Here is a 17,414-nt window from a genome sequence, read left to right as displayed (position 1 = left end):
GTTTCGTCTTCCGCACAACTGAATCCTGTATCCCCCATTTAGGCAACCCTACCTGGACAAGACTCCTGTTGGTATTTGTAGGTTGTTCTTACTCAGGTTATACAATCAACAATACAACAGAAGAGTCTTTGCTTATCCAAACCCCATAGGTTGTCCCAATGATCGGTTTCATCCCTATTTACTTTATTCTCCGATGATTTTTTTATTATTATTCTGTACCTGATACCATAGAAGTTCTATGCATCTGCTTTAGTTTCCCTCTGCTCAGGTGTGATGTAGGAGATGGTACTGGGATAGGGTAAATACGAATATAGAACAATGTTGTTACAAATTTTATTCACACAACCTTTTTTTTTTAGACAGGAAAATACATAATAAATTGTGCTTGCAGTTTAGAATCCATATTGTATACACAGTAATTATCAAGGACGGAACCAATAAACTATCACGTCCTACAGTAAAATTTTTGATTAGGCATTTTTTTTTTGGTTATCACAGAATATGTCTTCTATTTAGAAAACAAAAGATTCTCAAAATAACAATATCCTATTTCATACATCCACTTTTTAATTAAATAATAGAAAAAAAAAACACGAAAAAGATTAATATATGTACAAAACGAAATTTAATAAAATTATTATCGAAATATCTCAAGACCAACCTAAAAATATAATTTGACAACTGACGTTTTGTGAATTATATGGAGTAAAGAACTATCGACGCGGTACATTTGACCTATCGAATAGTTTTCGTTGGTAGTTCAAAAAGTTTCTATAAAATAAAAACAGATAATGTAAATAGGAGTAACTACGCAACCGATTGTTCAATGATAACTGCAATTAAGCGTATCTTTAAAATAAAACCTAATCTCTAAAAATTATAAATATATTTTTATACGTATATTCATATATATATATATATAGAGACGAAAGCATTTTTGGCATAACTTTGATACAAGTTTCTAGATCCACTTGATATAAATAAATACACCATAACAAAAATAATAATAATAAATAGTTAAAAGTAAAGATAAATATAGAAGTGACTTATCGAGCTATGAAAGTTACGTCTATTTGATTATATAATAAATACAGGGTGACAAATGTAATATTCTTGTTTTAATTAAAAATCGATATGATAAATAAAAGTTATTTCACGACTTTCCGTTTAAATAGTCACTCCCATTATTTGTTACGAGGGTTTGTTCTTTCTTTCGTCTAGTATTTAAAAAAAATATATATATATTAGAGAGGTGAATAGAGAGAGATTGAGATAAAATTAATTTTTTTTAGGCGTCTACTAATAGTTAAATGAGCTAAAAATATTCCGGCGATAATATAAAAGTCTCATAAAAACGGATTATTCGAATTCGTACCGTTAACAGCACCGATCTGTAAAACAAAAAAAAATATATATATAAAAATTACCATCCTATCGATTACCACCCGTATATAATATTTACTTTAAACGGATTCGGTGTCCATCCGTTGGCGGCGCCGTTGACTGGAACTGGAAAAGCGGCTATCGGTTGGAAGCCCTGCGCGTAACCGTTCGATTTGATCGTGTCGTTGAAAGGATTCGCGAACGGCTGCGCCGTCGTTTGAACGCCTCCGTTCAAATTCGACCAGTTGATGCTGTTCGTTTTGAACGGATTAGAAACTACGTTCGGTGTTACCAGAACGTCTTGAGATTGAGGAAAGGCAGTCATAAATTGACCTGAAAACATCGCGTTCGAAAAATTATAAGGTTGGGTTAGGTTAGGCGTTTTTTTTTTTAATACTACCTTGACTAGGAGATCCAAATATGGAGCTTTGCGGCGAGGGGGAACTGTACACGGAGCCCGTAGGCGTCGGAGAGCTGTACAAAGATCCGTTGGAACTATTGCTATTGCTCCAATCGAGGCTACCGGTCTTCTGTGTCTTCAGTTCGTTATCTAGATCTTTAAGGGCGGCGTATCTATCTTCAGACGGTACCGTAGCGGTACCGTTGAGATTTTGCGTACCGTTTAGATTTGCGGTCGTACTAGTTTGGTCCCAATTAGTACTTACGTTTTTAAAAACACCGGTAGATGGTAAACCTGTAATGATTTAATACATGTTTCGACTAAATTTGTAAATTTTAATTAATATTGCGTCTACGTTAGCGAAAATTAAAATAAATCTCAATATAAATTGCGTGAATGTGCTATTTAAATTGATGACATTAAGTTCTAGATGGTATAACACTCTGTATAGTAAAATTAATCACACTTAAGTTTTAGGTTAATAGAGCTCAGCGTGAATCTTCTCAAAGCAGTGGATGTAAGTTGAAAAAAAAAAACTATTCGAATTATTATCAACGTTAATGATACATTTCTAATACCCCGGTATACAACAATCCTTATAAAAAAGAAGATTTTTTTATACAACCAGTCTGGACATAATCGGCATTTAAATAAAAACGGTTCTAACTTTTTTTTATGAGTAATTTACGAGAATTTAACGTCTCGAAATTAGTAAATTTTGCTACAAATAGTATTTTATGACATGACATAAACCAGATCGATATAATGACATATTCATGGGACAAAAACAAGAAAATTTTATATGCACGGAACATCTTAATTTTCAGATACCAAGTGATATATCATATTCTATTACAATTCCAATCATTTACAAATAGAAAACTTCTGATTCTCTCTGTCTCTCTCTCGCGTACGCGATCGGTTATCCCGACTAGGTTGTTGTTTTTGTCTGTAATATATCCAAGTATTCGAATCGAATATACCGGGGGATTTACGAAAGTAATTATGAAAGAATCGTATTTTATAACGTTGGTAACAATATAAAAACATAACATCTACGAAAAGACAAACTTTTCTTTTTTCTACGACTTACTCCAACGATTCACGTTACATTTGGGAAACAGAGGGACGTGGTTTAAAACTGGACCGCAATTGTCCGTAAATTTTAAGTCGAATATGCTGAAGTCCTCTGGAATATTAAAACATTTTTTTTATAAAATCGATAAAATGAATTATTTAATTCGTGTATACCGACTAGTCACGTTTCGTTTATAATTATAACTATTGTTTTACTACCAATTATTATCGAAAATTGTACCCAAATAAATCGTTACTTTATAATAGGATATTATTCATCAAGGACAAATTATATCATTAATTACAATAAATTGTTTTCTAGTTATTTAACCGCATCTCCATTTTATACAACTTTTAAATATACAAAACGTCAAATACTACGGGGGTTGCTAATTAAGTTTCGAGATTCGTAAAATCTGACATTACAATCAAAAAGTTTGACATTTTTAATGGCGAATGTACTCGAAAAGTGCTGTTTGTCAGAAATGTCCGAAGAAAATTTCACAAATCAGTTTTTGAACAATGAAAACATCGAAGAATATTTTGAGAAATTATCCGAAAACCCTCGTACGTATATAAAAACTGACAACTAATATGGTGTCGACACATTTAGATTTTATTAATTTATCGAAAGAACATTTTTTTTTATTATTATGAATGAAACTAATTTATTTCTCGGTTAACTTTGTGGAAATATTTTACGTTAAAAACAGCTGATTCGTATCTAACAATATAAAACGGGTAACGCCGCTGGATTTATAATATAACGAAACCCGGTTTCATTTTCCAGTACGCAGAATAAATACAGAAACGATAAAAAAAAAAAAAAACAAGAAAGTCCACTATGGTGGAACGTGTCCGTTGCCGGTCAGGTTTAAATAACTATGCAGTGACGTCGAATGATGTAACATCGCAATTAACTTTGTACGATTTATACAAACTAGAATGAAAAAAAAAAAAAATTGAAGACGTTAAAGAAACTTGTTTATTTGTTTTTTTTTGTCTGACGTAAAATTAATTTAGGTTCTACGACCCATTGACCTTGAATCGTATCAAGGGAATCAAAATTAATCTGTCGAAATAGTAAATATATATACTAAAAATTTAGTCGGGGAAATTCCTCAACTGACGTGTTGAAGCAGCGACGTTCCTAATTTATTTTCATATTTTGAAAAATTTCGAAAATATGTTTTTCTTTCGTCGTTAGATATTAAATAAAGCCGCGTTGCCACATGGTGAACTTTTTTATCAACACCCAACGATTCACGGTTATTATTCAATTTTTTACGAGTTGGCAACGTTGCCGTTTTTTTACACAAATATCTCGAATTTTCTTTTTCGTTTTTTTACGTTTTATATATTAGACGTTTCCATATAAGTTTGGTTAGGTATATAATTGGTAAAAACCTTGAATACCTTCCCGTGTTAAATATTCTATAGACACACATCGTTTATGTTATTGAGGAAGTATTGTTTGTGTTACCTGTTGTAAAAATTGATTACGTACGATAATAAAATACTTTTCGTAACACTTGGTACACACACGTTAAATAAAATGTGTAGTGGTGGTGTATATCTACCGTTTCTTTATTAACGAAATTATAATATTAAAAATTGAATTCAAATCAATTCGTTCGATGATTTTTTTTTATCTTCTTCCTTCTCGTATTAATTATAATTGAATCAACTCAAGGAAGTGGTTTGTTATATCGATTGATAACATCCATTTTAATAAAAATAAATCTGTTTATTTTTTATTTTTTTATTTTCATATAAATCTGCGATAATAAATTTCCTAACTAGTATTCGGATTAAAAGGAAAATACGAGGGTAGTTACTTAATTTCGACATAACTGATGTGAATATGTCATGACGTCATAGAGTTTGACATTTGACACGCATAAGTCGACATACGAGTGTTATTCGAATTGTTTACAGATACTCGGAATAATCGGTCAAAATCACGAAGCATTTCGTTCTCGAACAGTTTAAACATCGAATCGATTGATCATCAGAAGCAACGATCTTCGTACGTTGTATTGATGAGGCGCAATCATTTCAAAACCGGTCTAGAAGTTTTGTTTGTTTGCCAAAAGAGTTTGTTTAAAGAAACATTTCGAATTATTTACATATATTCAGTCAAAATCACGAAGCATTTCGAAGAAAATAGTCGCCTGTCGAATAACAGGACGTGTCGCCAACGTAGAACAGTCAATTTTGAATGATATACTAGCACGACACGTCGGTTCAAATAAAAACGTTTTCGAACAGTTAAAACATCGAATCGATTGGTCATCAGAAGCAACGATCTTCGTACGTTGTATTGATGAGGCGCAATCACTTCAAAACCGGTCTAGAAGTTTTGTTTGTTTGCCAAAAGAGTTTGTTTAAAGAAACATTTCGAATTATTTACATATATTCAGTCAAATTCACGAAGCATTTCGAAGAAAATAGTCGCCTGTCGAATAACAGGACGTGTCGCCAACGTAGAACAGTCAATTTTGAATGATATACTAGCACGACACGTCGGTTCAAATAAAAACGTTTTCGAACAGTTAAAACATCGAATCGATTGGTCATCAGAAGCAACGATCTTCGTACGTTGTATTGATGAGGCGCAATCACTTCAAAACCGGTCTAGAAGTTTTGTTTGTTTGCCAAAAGAGTTTGTTTAAAGAAACATTTCGAATTATTTACATATATTCAGTCAAATTCACGAAGCATTTCGAAGAAAATAGTCGCCTGTCGAATAACAGGACGTGTCGCCAACGTAGAACAGTCAATTTTGAATGATATACTAGCACGACACGTCGGTTCAAATAAAAACGTTTTCGAACAGTTAAAACATCGAATCGATTGGTCATCAGAAGCAACGATCTTCGTACGTTGTATTGATGAGGCGCAATCACTTCAAAACCGGTCTAGAAGTTTTGTTTGTTTGCCAAAAGAGTTTGTTTAAAGAAACATTTCGAATTATTTACATATATTCAGACAAATTCACGAAGCATTTCGAAGAAAATAGTCGCCTGTCGAATAACAGGACGTGTCGCCAACGTAGAACAGTCAATTTTGAATGATATACTAGCACGACACGTCGGTTCAAATAAAAACGTTTTCGAACAGTTAAAACATCGAATCGATTGGTCATCAGAAGCAACGATCTTCGTACGTTGTATTGATGAGGCGCAATCATTTCAAAACCGGTCTAGAAGTTTTGTTTGTTTGCCAAAAGAGTTTGTTTAAAGAAACATTTCGAATTATTTACATATATTCAGTCAAATTCACGAAGCATTTCGAAGAAAATAGTCGCCTGTCGAATAACAGGACGTGTCGCCAACGTAGAACAGTCAATTTTGAATGATACACTAGCACGACACGTCGGTTCAAATAAAAACGTTTTCGAACAGTTAAAACATCGAATCGATTGGTCATCAAAAGCAACGATCTTCGTACGTTGTATTGATGAGGCGCAATCACTTCAAAACCGGTCTAGAAGTTTTGTTTGTTTGCCAAAAGAGTTTGTTTAAAGAAACATTTCGAATTATTTACATATATTCAGTCAAATTCACGAAGCATTTCGAAGAAAATAGTCGCCTGTCGAATAACAGGACGTGTCGCCAACGTAGAACAGTCAATTTTGAATGATACACTAGCACGACACGTCGGTTCAAATAAAAACGTTTTCGAACAGTTAAAACATCGAATCGATTGGTCATCAAAAGCAACGATCTTCGTACGTTGTATTGATGAGGCGCAATCACTTCAAAACCGGTCTAGAAGTTTTGTTTGTTTGCCAAAAGAGTTTGTTTAAAGAAACATTTCGAATTATTTACATATATTCAGTCAAATTCACGAAGCATTTCGAAGAAAATAGTCGCCTGTCGAATAACAGGACGTGTCGCCAACGTAGAACAGTCAATTTTGAATGATATACTAGCACGACACGTCGGTTCAAATAAAAACGTTTTCGAACAGTTAAAACATCGAATCGATTGGTCATCAGAAGCAACGATCTTCGTACGTTGTATTGATGAGGCGCAATCATTTCAAAACCGGTCTAGAAGTTTTGTTTGTTTGCCAAAAGAGTTTGTTTAAAGAAACATTTCGAATTATTTACATATATATTCGGTCAAAATCACGAAGCATTTGCTGTTCGAAACCCAAGTTGTGCCCGGTCCGATGATGATGACGAGTCGAACTCAGATTGCGAAGGTTGGAGAATTCCTTTGATTTCGCCACGCCGTATGCGGTTTCAAAATCCGTTTTAGATACAAAGGAAACGCGTTTAACGATTAAACTTTTTTTTTATCGCAACCAACCGTAAATATCGCGCGGCTAGACGTTTTTACGACAAATAATTTGTAAATAAATTAATAATACGAGGTACAATTCAAATTTAAAAAAAAAAAAAAAAAAAAACTTACCCGTCGATGTATTATTAAACACCGGGTTATTATCGAAATTAGCGAAACCATTTCGTTGTTGTTGTTGTTGTTGTTGTGACCTCGCGGTAGTACCGTTACTAATGGAACCATTAGTCGTAGTGGTACCGGTACCTGTGAAGATGTCCGCTTTATCGAAATCTGCCACAAACCCGTTCGTATTCGCGTTATTATTTATCACTATATTATTATTACGATTTGGATTCGCGTTATTTCTATTTATTTCGGGCCTCGGCCTTTGCGTCGGCGGCACCTCGACTCCGTTGATTTTCGGTGTTTTCGTTTCCTCGATCGGTTTGACGTTAATTGGATCGAGATAATACCTGTTAATAATTCGAGATGATAATCGTTAAACTAATAATAATACATATTGAAAAAAAAAAAAAATAGAAAATATTTACTTACCTACGTTTTTCATATTTTTCTACCATAAAATCCTTAATCGTAGTTTCGTCGGCGTTGTTGTTGTTGTTGGTGTTGGGCGGAGTGCCTTCGTATAAACCTAACCACACCTGTCTGCAATAATCGTTTCCTCTACTTTTCAAAATATCTATTTCTTCGTTGGTGAATGTCGCCATGGATATGGATTTGACACGGTGCGGGGGTGTTATACCTCTTCTGAAACCGACAAAATAAAAGGCGACCCCGCAACGGAAATAGTCAAAATAGACAACAATTTGTCAAACGTCGAATTGAATTTAAACAATTTTCGAAAATTCTAGCGGTGAATCTAGCGGATAGAAACAAAAATTGAAAAGAATCAAAACACCTGAAAATAACTTTTTTTCAAATTTTCAACAATTACTCACACGTGGCGCCTGGATTCGACCATGCCATTTTGTAAATCGACCCAAAATATGTCGAAAATGGAAGAAATTTTTCGATATCTCGCTTCGTTTTCGAGATATCGATACTCGAAGTTGAAAAAATTCATTTTTTTTTAAATATTTGTATATATCAACCTAACCTAACCTTCTCGTGGTGCACTTTGAGTGTAAAAAGTTCTTGTTTTCTTACGGGGGGACTATCAGGGTAAATAATATAAAAATTAAATAAAAAATCTTTTGTTTATTGAATTACACGATTCATATTGAATTTGAAGTGATAAAATATTCATTTGAAACGAAGTATTGAACGCCATCTGTTATATATAAAGCGAATTTTAAACTGACGTTTAGATTATAATTCCAAGTATCGATATCTCGAAAACGAAGCGAGATATCGAAAAATTTCATTCTTCATTTTCGATTTATTTTGTCATAATTAAGCCGAATCCGTCGCCACGGACATCGTACTCTCCCCAATTTCACCTTTTCCACGACGTTTTCTAAAAATAAATTCTAACCAGATCACAGTTTTTTTTATAATTTTTTTGAAGGATAGATAAAAATTTCCTCGTTCCCTCTCTCTCTCTCTCTCTGATTCATACGAAATTATCGAAACAAAAATATTTATATTTATGACCTTTCGTACGCTAGGAAATAATAAAAGCATTTTTTCAATTAAAGTTGATAACCCGATGTCGCTGTGTTTTCGTTTTGTAATACATACAAGTACCAAAAATAAATTATTAGCCTGGTACGAATAGTACCGTTTCGTAGTACGATTGCACAAAAAAAAACAGCGCGGCGCGTTCGGTTTTTAACCGAAAGATATAAAACATTTTCTCTAATTATAAGTTTATAAATTCACGCGAAAAAATTCAAATGATTATTGCTGGTATGGATCTATAACAAAATCACCCCCGTATAATTGAACAACCTAACCTAACCAAAATTTTTTTATACCTCCTGAATTTATATACACACCCCGTATAAGCCAAATGCGTTGTTGGAATTTCTTAAACTGTCAAGTTTTGACAGTATTATGTCACGCCGGACTCAACTGGACGTCGGTTTATATTTTTCTTAACGCTAATATCGAAATTATTTATAGTTCAAGTTCAACGGAAAATTTATTTTATATAGATATCTCTATAAATATTTGAAATGGAATGCAAGGGATACACACATCCCGAGCACTTAAAAAATCAATTCGCACATGTTAAAACAGAAATTAGATTATATATTTAGAGTACGTTTTTGGTAAATATTTACCATAAATATTATTACAAATTTTATATTTCCGATGAAATTTTAAAGACGTAAATTTTAGATGACGCTACAAATATTTTATATGGGGACTAATGTAGAAGATTCGATTATTTCAATTTTCTTGATATAATAATTCTAAATAAGAGTAAATATTTTGCAAACTGGCCTCGATAAATTTTTGACGTTTTAAAAGGATTAAGTTCGATGCATCGAATAAAAAACCATCGATGTATAATATACGTTGAAGAATCAACAATACATCGATCTATATCAATAAATTTTATGATAGAGCAGTAGTAATCTATGCAACGTCCAGTTTAACATCAATCAACGTTCTTTAACATCTAATAAAAACGAAGTTTTATATTGTTTCATTTGTAAACAAAATATTAATTAATCATATTAACCAATATTTGATTCCATTGACATCAAATTAGTTAAATTGACGTGAATCGACGTCAATATCATAAAACATCGATTAAATGACGGATGTCATTTGACGTGGAATCTTTTCCTTCTTTTATTGGAATAATTTACTGTATTTATTAATCCGATTATAGTTTGCAATGCAATCATTTATAACGTTATATATAAAATTACTTTCCAAAATTGACTTTCGTCTGTTTACCACGACAGTACGGTTATATAAAGTCTATCGTTACTCGTTCATCGAACTGTACATAAAAGTTTAAATGGGACCCATACACGATAACCAAATCCACCACTTTTTGTAAGTATATATATATATATATATATATATATATATATATATATATATATATATATATATATATATATATATATATATTGTTTTCATTAATACCCTTCCTAAACGATTATTTGATATAAATTTTATTCAATATTTGTTATTTGTATTCACTTCCGAGTGGACATTATTTTACGTAATGTATTCGTGTCCATATTTTGATGATATAGTCGTCGGCCTCGAATTCTTAAATAAATTAAGAAAGTAAACAAAAATTTCAATTTATTAAATATTTTTTATTCGATGAAAAACATTCTAACACTTGATAATCTCTTATAGAAGGACAGTTTAAGCAAATTTGACGTAATTCAAATACATATTTAACTAAACTCGCACTGTTAATAGGTGGCAAACGGATAAATTGTACATGCGCTTTATATATCATACCACATTATAAATCGGTGTGATCGTACGCTTCGACTTTCGACTTCCCGAACCCAGGAACCCGGGGTTCAAGGTCGTCGTTTCATTCGGTACCAGATACGGAAAGCGCGACTCGGTGTTTCGTATCACAATTTCTGCAAATTAACTTCGTTTTTCACCTCTTCCTATATATTTATACAATTTAACTTCTATTTTAAGACTAATGACATATATCCACATATTCATTGTTTTATATCATAATTTATAGAAAAAAATAATAATTATTTAATTCTTGGTTGATGGTAACAGTTTGAAAAAATATTGAAACATCGTATTTCTCTAAAACGTATCAGAATATATAATAATAATAATTTATAATATAAATAAACAGTAGCGTGACTGACACACAGATGGCGTTGCCATTGTCAAATCGATATGACGTTTATGAAGTACCAACTTTCGAAAGATTATGTGTCAAATTTCATGACATTTCGTTTAGTCGTAAAAAAATGACGGCCATTTAAGTGAAGCTACTTTTGTTATTATCAAAACATTATCGTGTTGATTTGACGAAAAAAAAAATATAGTACAAGCTCAGCAATTGATTTAAAAATGTTATCCGCTTAATCGAAAAGAACAATTTGTTATTATTTTGCTGAATTTAAACGTTTGTATTAAATTTTATACCGCTAGTGCAGTTGACGCATAAAAATAAAAAAAAAATCGCCGCAAAAAATGATGACTTACCAGCAAATTCGTAAACTGTTTATATGACAAAATCTAATAATATTTCACGGATTTAAAACGTATCTATAAACGATGCGATTACGAATGAAAAATAATACCGAACAATTTCAATATTTATTCAAAAAAAAAAAAAAAAATAACAGACGTAACACATACAGAAAGATAAAATTTTACGTAAAAATAACAATACAAAATGTATCTCCGGGGAAGTATCAGTTTCAATGATTTTATTTTTGTTTTCGATAAGACTCCTGACGAATTGTTATCGGGGATAACGAAATGTTTGATGTTTTTGGATTAGAAATCAGCGTCATTTTAAATACGAAATATTTCTATCTACATGAAACAAACATTATTCTCTTTCACAGAACAACAAAAGAATTCTCTATTTATTTCAATAGTACACGATTTTACGTTACTGGTTAAGCCAATCCAATGCTTCCAACGTTGAACGCAGTACGCATGTCATTGGACGAATGTTTCGCTTTCGACGTTGGTCGTGGAAAGTCGGTTTATTTGACCCGCCTCAAAGGACGACCCAATTTGGAACCAACACTTTTTGCTACGTGTTTTGTATGAAAAAACCAAAGTTTCAAGTATCGTCCAGTTTTATTTTATAAGTTTTATATCTGTTGTATGGTATTTATCATTTTTCTGGCATGTTTTTATTTCTCTACGTAACGAAAAAGTTTGATGCATCGTGTAGTACCCGCTTTATAGTTAACCAAAACAAGCGATTCCTTTATATTAGTGACATTTTTTATCTATTGAAATTAATGCGTCAAAGATTTTATCATTTTTTTATTTTCTGCCGGAACATACGAAATAAAAATACGATAAAGAGAATCATCGAAAGCGAACAGATAAAAAATGATTAAAAAAATTGTTGTGTAGGTTGTATATAATGATTTAGAGACAATGATAAGGTTCAAGGGAAAAACTGAATACGTGGTACATCGAAATAAACATTTTCCAAAACGATGCTGTCTAATTATAGTAAATTCAAATCAAATATGAAACAAGGGAAGTTATCAGTCAATTTAGAAGAATAACGGTTAAAAAAAGAATGATTAGTTATTTAAAGTAAACTGGTTTCTCGGTAATTTTCAACAAAACTAAAACGTTTTATATATGTATCGTGTTTGTTATTAAGTTATCTATATAAGCTTCAAGGTTATTCAAAATCATCGAAGTAAAACTGTCAACTGTCAACATTGAAGTGTCTACTCCAGAGCGTCCCGAAAGTGTTTTGCAGTACGGAACTGTCACTTTCATTACATGGAACACTCGAAACGCAATTTTCGGTATATAAATGAATACATTTATTACATAACGCGATGTTATTCATTAGTTCAATTAGATAAAACGTAACGGTAGGATTTCAATTGATTTGCTTTGAAATTCCAAAAATAAGAAAAGATAACAGAATTTTTGAGAATTCGACCAGAAATTTCTATAAATTTCTTACCAAATTCAAGCGTAGTATAATTTTTTTTATATATTATGGTACGTTCGTTATAATTGACAGAACTAAAAGAACAAGGTATACGAGGGTGGTCCGCGAAGTATCTAAGAAACTCAACCCCATTATTATTATTATTTTAAAAACCAAAACTTATTAATAGATTTTAAAATGTTTAGCATTAATATATATGAATATAGATTATGTAAAATAATATTTCTGTATGAAAGTGTTTAGCGCAACTAAATATCGTAAAATAATTTGAACGTTCCGAAGTATAACGGCACTTTCTATATTAATTAAACGGTTTGTAAATTGAACCGTTTTACAAATAATTTCTATTTCCATAACATATGTTTAACGTTTTCTATCTATAAATTTAATCGATGAAATATAATTAATAAGCGGAAAAGCCGGAAACGTTTTTATTTTTAATCAAGATTAATATTTAGGTAGAATCGTTGAAAAATTTTCTTTCACACACACACACATACACCCTTCTTTTTACGTCAGCAACCCCTCAGTATTAATTAATGATTTTCTTCGATATTTACGCTGTATTTACACGAAAAAGTATCGAAAACTTTTCGAAAATAAAAGACAACGACAACGGTTGTATAATTTGTCATCAAAAACAAACAAAAATTTATTTATTCGAACATGTAGAATCGCCGTTTCAAAATTCGACAGTATTTCTTTAAAATCTAATAAACGCTGCCTATTATGGGGGTGGATTGTTCTCCGAGATCCACTAGTTAATAATACCTCACCCCAAATTAAAATATAACTTCGATAAGATTTCGCAATTTCAATTTGTAGGCTAGTGTATATATACATATGCGATCATTACGCAACGACGAATCATTCCGAATATTAATCACCACCGTAACGATAAAACATTCTGTTTTCACCCCTTATACGTATTAAAAAGAAAAATGAAAGTTTATAATCGATTGTATACACAGGTGTATTTTAATTTAATTGGAATCAAGTGACTCACGTTGGTAAATGACTGACTATTCGGTTAACCTGGCGTGTCATCCGATACGAAGCCTACTTAAGACTCAACGGAGACGGTAGACATACGAAAAGACACCGTTTAATCTAATTTGTGGAATTTTAAATAACTCGAATTGATTTCGTGGTAAAAAATTAATTTAATAGGCGAGGGAAACGACATACGGTGACTCATCGTGTTCATTCAATACGTGGAATTAATTTAGTTATACAAGTACGTCGCTACGTCCGTCCGAACGCTTCAATTTCCAAATAAACATTTTAAAAAATTAGATCGTATTTACCTGTAGCAATTGAAATTTGTGAAAGTATCTCATTGTGAGATAGATTCATAGATTTCTGTGTTAGTGACCTAGATTCCATTGTTAAAAGAAATTTTTTTTTGTAGAATATACACACACACTCCCGCACAACAACAATCTTTTATACAACCCACCGTATAAAATATATATAATAGTTCGACATTTTGTAATAAACACGTGACCTCCTTATAGTAAAGCATCTTTTCCATATAAAACCACGAAAGTTTTAGGAGGACTTTGAATATTAGTTAAAATAAAATCAGGATAGTAATTTCCACGATCTAATACGTCATTTTTGTAATTTTTTATCGTTCAAATACCTATTCGAAAAACTAATTTTTTTTAGACGAAATCGATCAACACTTTCACTGATTCGATACATCAGTTGTCATATGTCAATACGTATCCTCCATATTGGCTATAAAACCTTTCAAATATTCGTTAAAATAAAATCAGTATAGTAATTTCCACGATCTAATACATCATTTTTGTAATTTTTTACCGTTCAAATACCTATTCGAAAAACTAATTTTTTTTTAGACGAAATCGATCAACACTTTCAATGATTCGATACATCAGTTATTATACGTCAATAGATATCCTCCATATTGGCTATAAAAACGCCCGTTAATTAAATGCCAATGTTAATAATTAAATGAGGTGCTGAGTGCATCCTAAGGAGATCGAGTTCAGTAGGACACGACTTTTATTAATTTCGTTTTATTTTAGACCAATCAAATTTATCGTTCTTATAAGTGAATAAAAGTTAAATTGCATAAAAACGATGTAGAAAATCCCGCGTATTGTACGCCATTAAAATCGCACACGCCTCGACCGCATGGAACACAATATAGGTACGATGCGGTTTAAGGTTACGAGTTTTATGTAAATTTAAAAAGAGAAAAAAAAAACAAATACGCCTACTGGCAAATAACCAAAACATTCTCCATTAACTTTATCGATTTTCCATTGGAAATTTTTATTTATATCTAAGAATTGAGAACACGTCTCATATAATATACACAAAGTAATCGAAGAATATGTATCAGACTTACATATTTGGAAGTTTATAGAAAGGAAAATGAGCCACGAATTATATTTAGTATCAATAGAAGAAGGCGGAATTCAATTGCACGTATCGTTCGTCTTTATTTCAATAACAATATCGGAAGTTTCGCGTCCATTTTAAAACTTTTTCATGCCTTTTTTTTACTCATATTATTCTTTGTGACGAATTTTTCGAAGAAATGCTTTTGCCTAACCAAGCGATCAACAACAGAAGAAACAAAAAGCATTTATCATTGTCTGACACCGATATTCCAATGTTGCCATATGTCTAAAAAGTAGTATTAATATATGATAATTAGAAAACAACTAATTCTTAAACGTATGAAATAATATTTACATAAAAACAGACGGGATGATGATGATGATAATAGATATGTGAATATTTCCTAGACACACCTTTTTATTGAAAATATACACTACCATCTAATTATAAATACGTACAAACAAGTGTTTGGTGTCCTCGAAAAACTGCAATATACTTTTTTAAGTAATCAAAATATACTTCAAAGGTTAAATTACCAGGATATTACGAAGTTTGTAAATATCGTAACATTTTATGGTTCTAAATATTAACTAAAACCACGTATCGAGAATATTTTCACCATGTGGCTTAAAAGAATACGTAAATTTGTTACCGATATTGGCTGAATAAAAAAATTAGGTTATAATTCACATAGTTGAATACCTTTGATAAAATTATTAGAATATTGAATTCAATTGTGTAGGAGTAATTAACAGTTTCAGTTTTTATGATGAATATTATGGTTTATACGATTTACGACCTATTCGGTTCGAATTTTATTGATATTTATATCGAAATATATATTTATCAAATTTAATATGATCAATTTAGATTTATAACAGCCTAACCTAACCTAACCTAACCTATTTATGTGAATGAGAATACTAAGGGGAATTTATCAAAAATAATTAATTGAAAACTATGTATATAAGTATAAGAATTATTAACGAAAAACGTATATTTATTACAACCCGTCGTTTTTATGATATGTATAATCCTTAATTCAACTAAATATTCGAAATTCTTCGAAAATAAAATGACATTTTGGTAGATAATGATAATTCGATAATAAATTATCAAAAATCATCATTATAAAAATTAAAAATGTGTTGGAAAATACCGTTAAATTTAACTACCCTGTTCTTCAAGATAAGGAAAATCTTAATAAAGCATACAAATAACAAAAGAACTGGATATTTAACAGAATTGCAATATTTCAAACCGTAACTAAGTAACCATTCAATGATAACAATTATTAAATCATAACGTATTAGTTTAATCAATATTAACAATAACCTAGGCCATTATTTATAATTTTACTATACTTCAACTTTAACTAGAATCATGACTAATATTTTATGAAGATCGAGGAATCGTCATTTGTAGTTATATCTTGCAGAGCGTGTCACGGAAGTAACTTTTTTACAACTACAAAGAACTAGTTTGAATTAGATTGAATTTATAAATAGCACGCTTTTATAACGAACTCATTCATATCCGAATTAGCAATACCGTTCAATACAAACATAGATCTAAGAGTTCTTTTAAAACATTACGTATTTAAAGGCATCTAGAAACTGTACTTACAGCATTCCCGAACATTTTGTACAGACAAAAGATCCAATGGTAACATTCACATATGTAGGACCGCGTTGATTACAATCGAAACAATATTTATTTGAAGGTAAGGCACCCAATTCACGTAAAGTCTTCAAATTTTTTTCGTCCTGTTTCCTTCGTGATAAAGCCATCGAGAATTTCAACACCTCACCACTCTCACTACTACTCATTATCTTCAACAGTTCAACGCTGTTATTCAACTACTAATTTTCAAGTATATTTATGCAGTTTCACCAAACCCAAACAACTGTCATTGAAGATCCAATAAGAATGACTGTATATAATTGCTGGATAGTACTTTGGAAAGAGGCCTTCTCAAAAAAAAAGACGATAAATGCTTCTTATAGGCAACTAAATATACGTCTCTACACTAAAAAAACTTACTTTCTTCGCAATTAAATCAGAGATTTTGTAATTGTGAGTTTCTATTTCTCATTTTCGATTTTTCAACACTTTATCTTATAAATTGTTGATGAATTTCATTGGTGCGTTATTTTTGAAAAGGAGTCTGGTGGATTTTATTAATAAAACACTCGAGAGTGAATAAATACGTTTATTAAAACTTTGGATATTTTAAGAGATGTAGTGTATACCACATCAACTAAAAAAACACTATTTTATGAACTTATATATTATCAATCAGTCTATTTAT

General features: G+C 31.2%; 1 protein-coding gene across 2 annotated transcripts; it reads right to left on the bottom strand.

Annotated features, from left to right (window-relative positions):
- Positions 1–319: 319 nt before the first annotated feature.
- Positions 320–16,989, bottom strand: LOC130448968 (arf-GAP domain and FG repeat-containing protein 1). 2 transcript variants are annotated; one of them, XM_056786598.1, is made up of 7 exons: positions 16,730–16,989; positions 7,708–7,920; positions 7,285–7,625; positions 2,877–2,972; positions 1,784–2,077; positions 1,463–1,716; positions 320–1,391 (listed from the first exon to the last, which is right to left on the bottom strand). In XM_056786598.1, the coding sequence occupies exons 1-7, from the start codon at positions 16,930–16,932 to the stop codon at positions 1,347–1,349; spliced, it is 1,446 nt and encodes a 481-aa protein (XP_056642576.1). In that variant the 5' UTR covers positions 16,933–16,989; the 3' UTR covers positions 320–1,346. The 2 variants fall into 2 exon arrangements, with proteins under 2 accessions (XP_056642576.1, XP_056642584.1); XM_056786606.1 differs by lacking the exon at positions 2,877–2,972 and having other exon boundaries at positions 16,730–16,987.
- Positions 16,990–17,414: the final 425 nt, after the last annotated feature.

The sequence above is a fragment of the Diorhabda sublineata genome, chromosome 1 (genome assembly GCF_026230105.1).
Source record: "Diorhabda sublineata isolate icDioSubl1.1 chromosome 1, icDioSubl1.1, whole genome shotgun sequence".
In the NCBI taxonomy this organism is placed as follows: domain Eukaryota; kingdom Metazoa; phylum Arthropoda; class Insecta; order Coleoptera; family Chrysomelidae; genus Diorhabda; species Diorhabda sublineata.
This window is presented reverse-complemented; position numbering and strand designations above follow the sequence as displayed.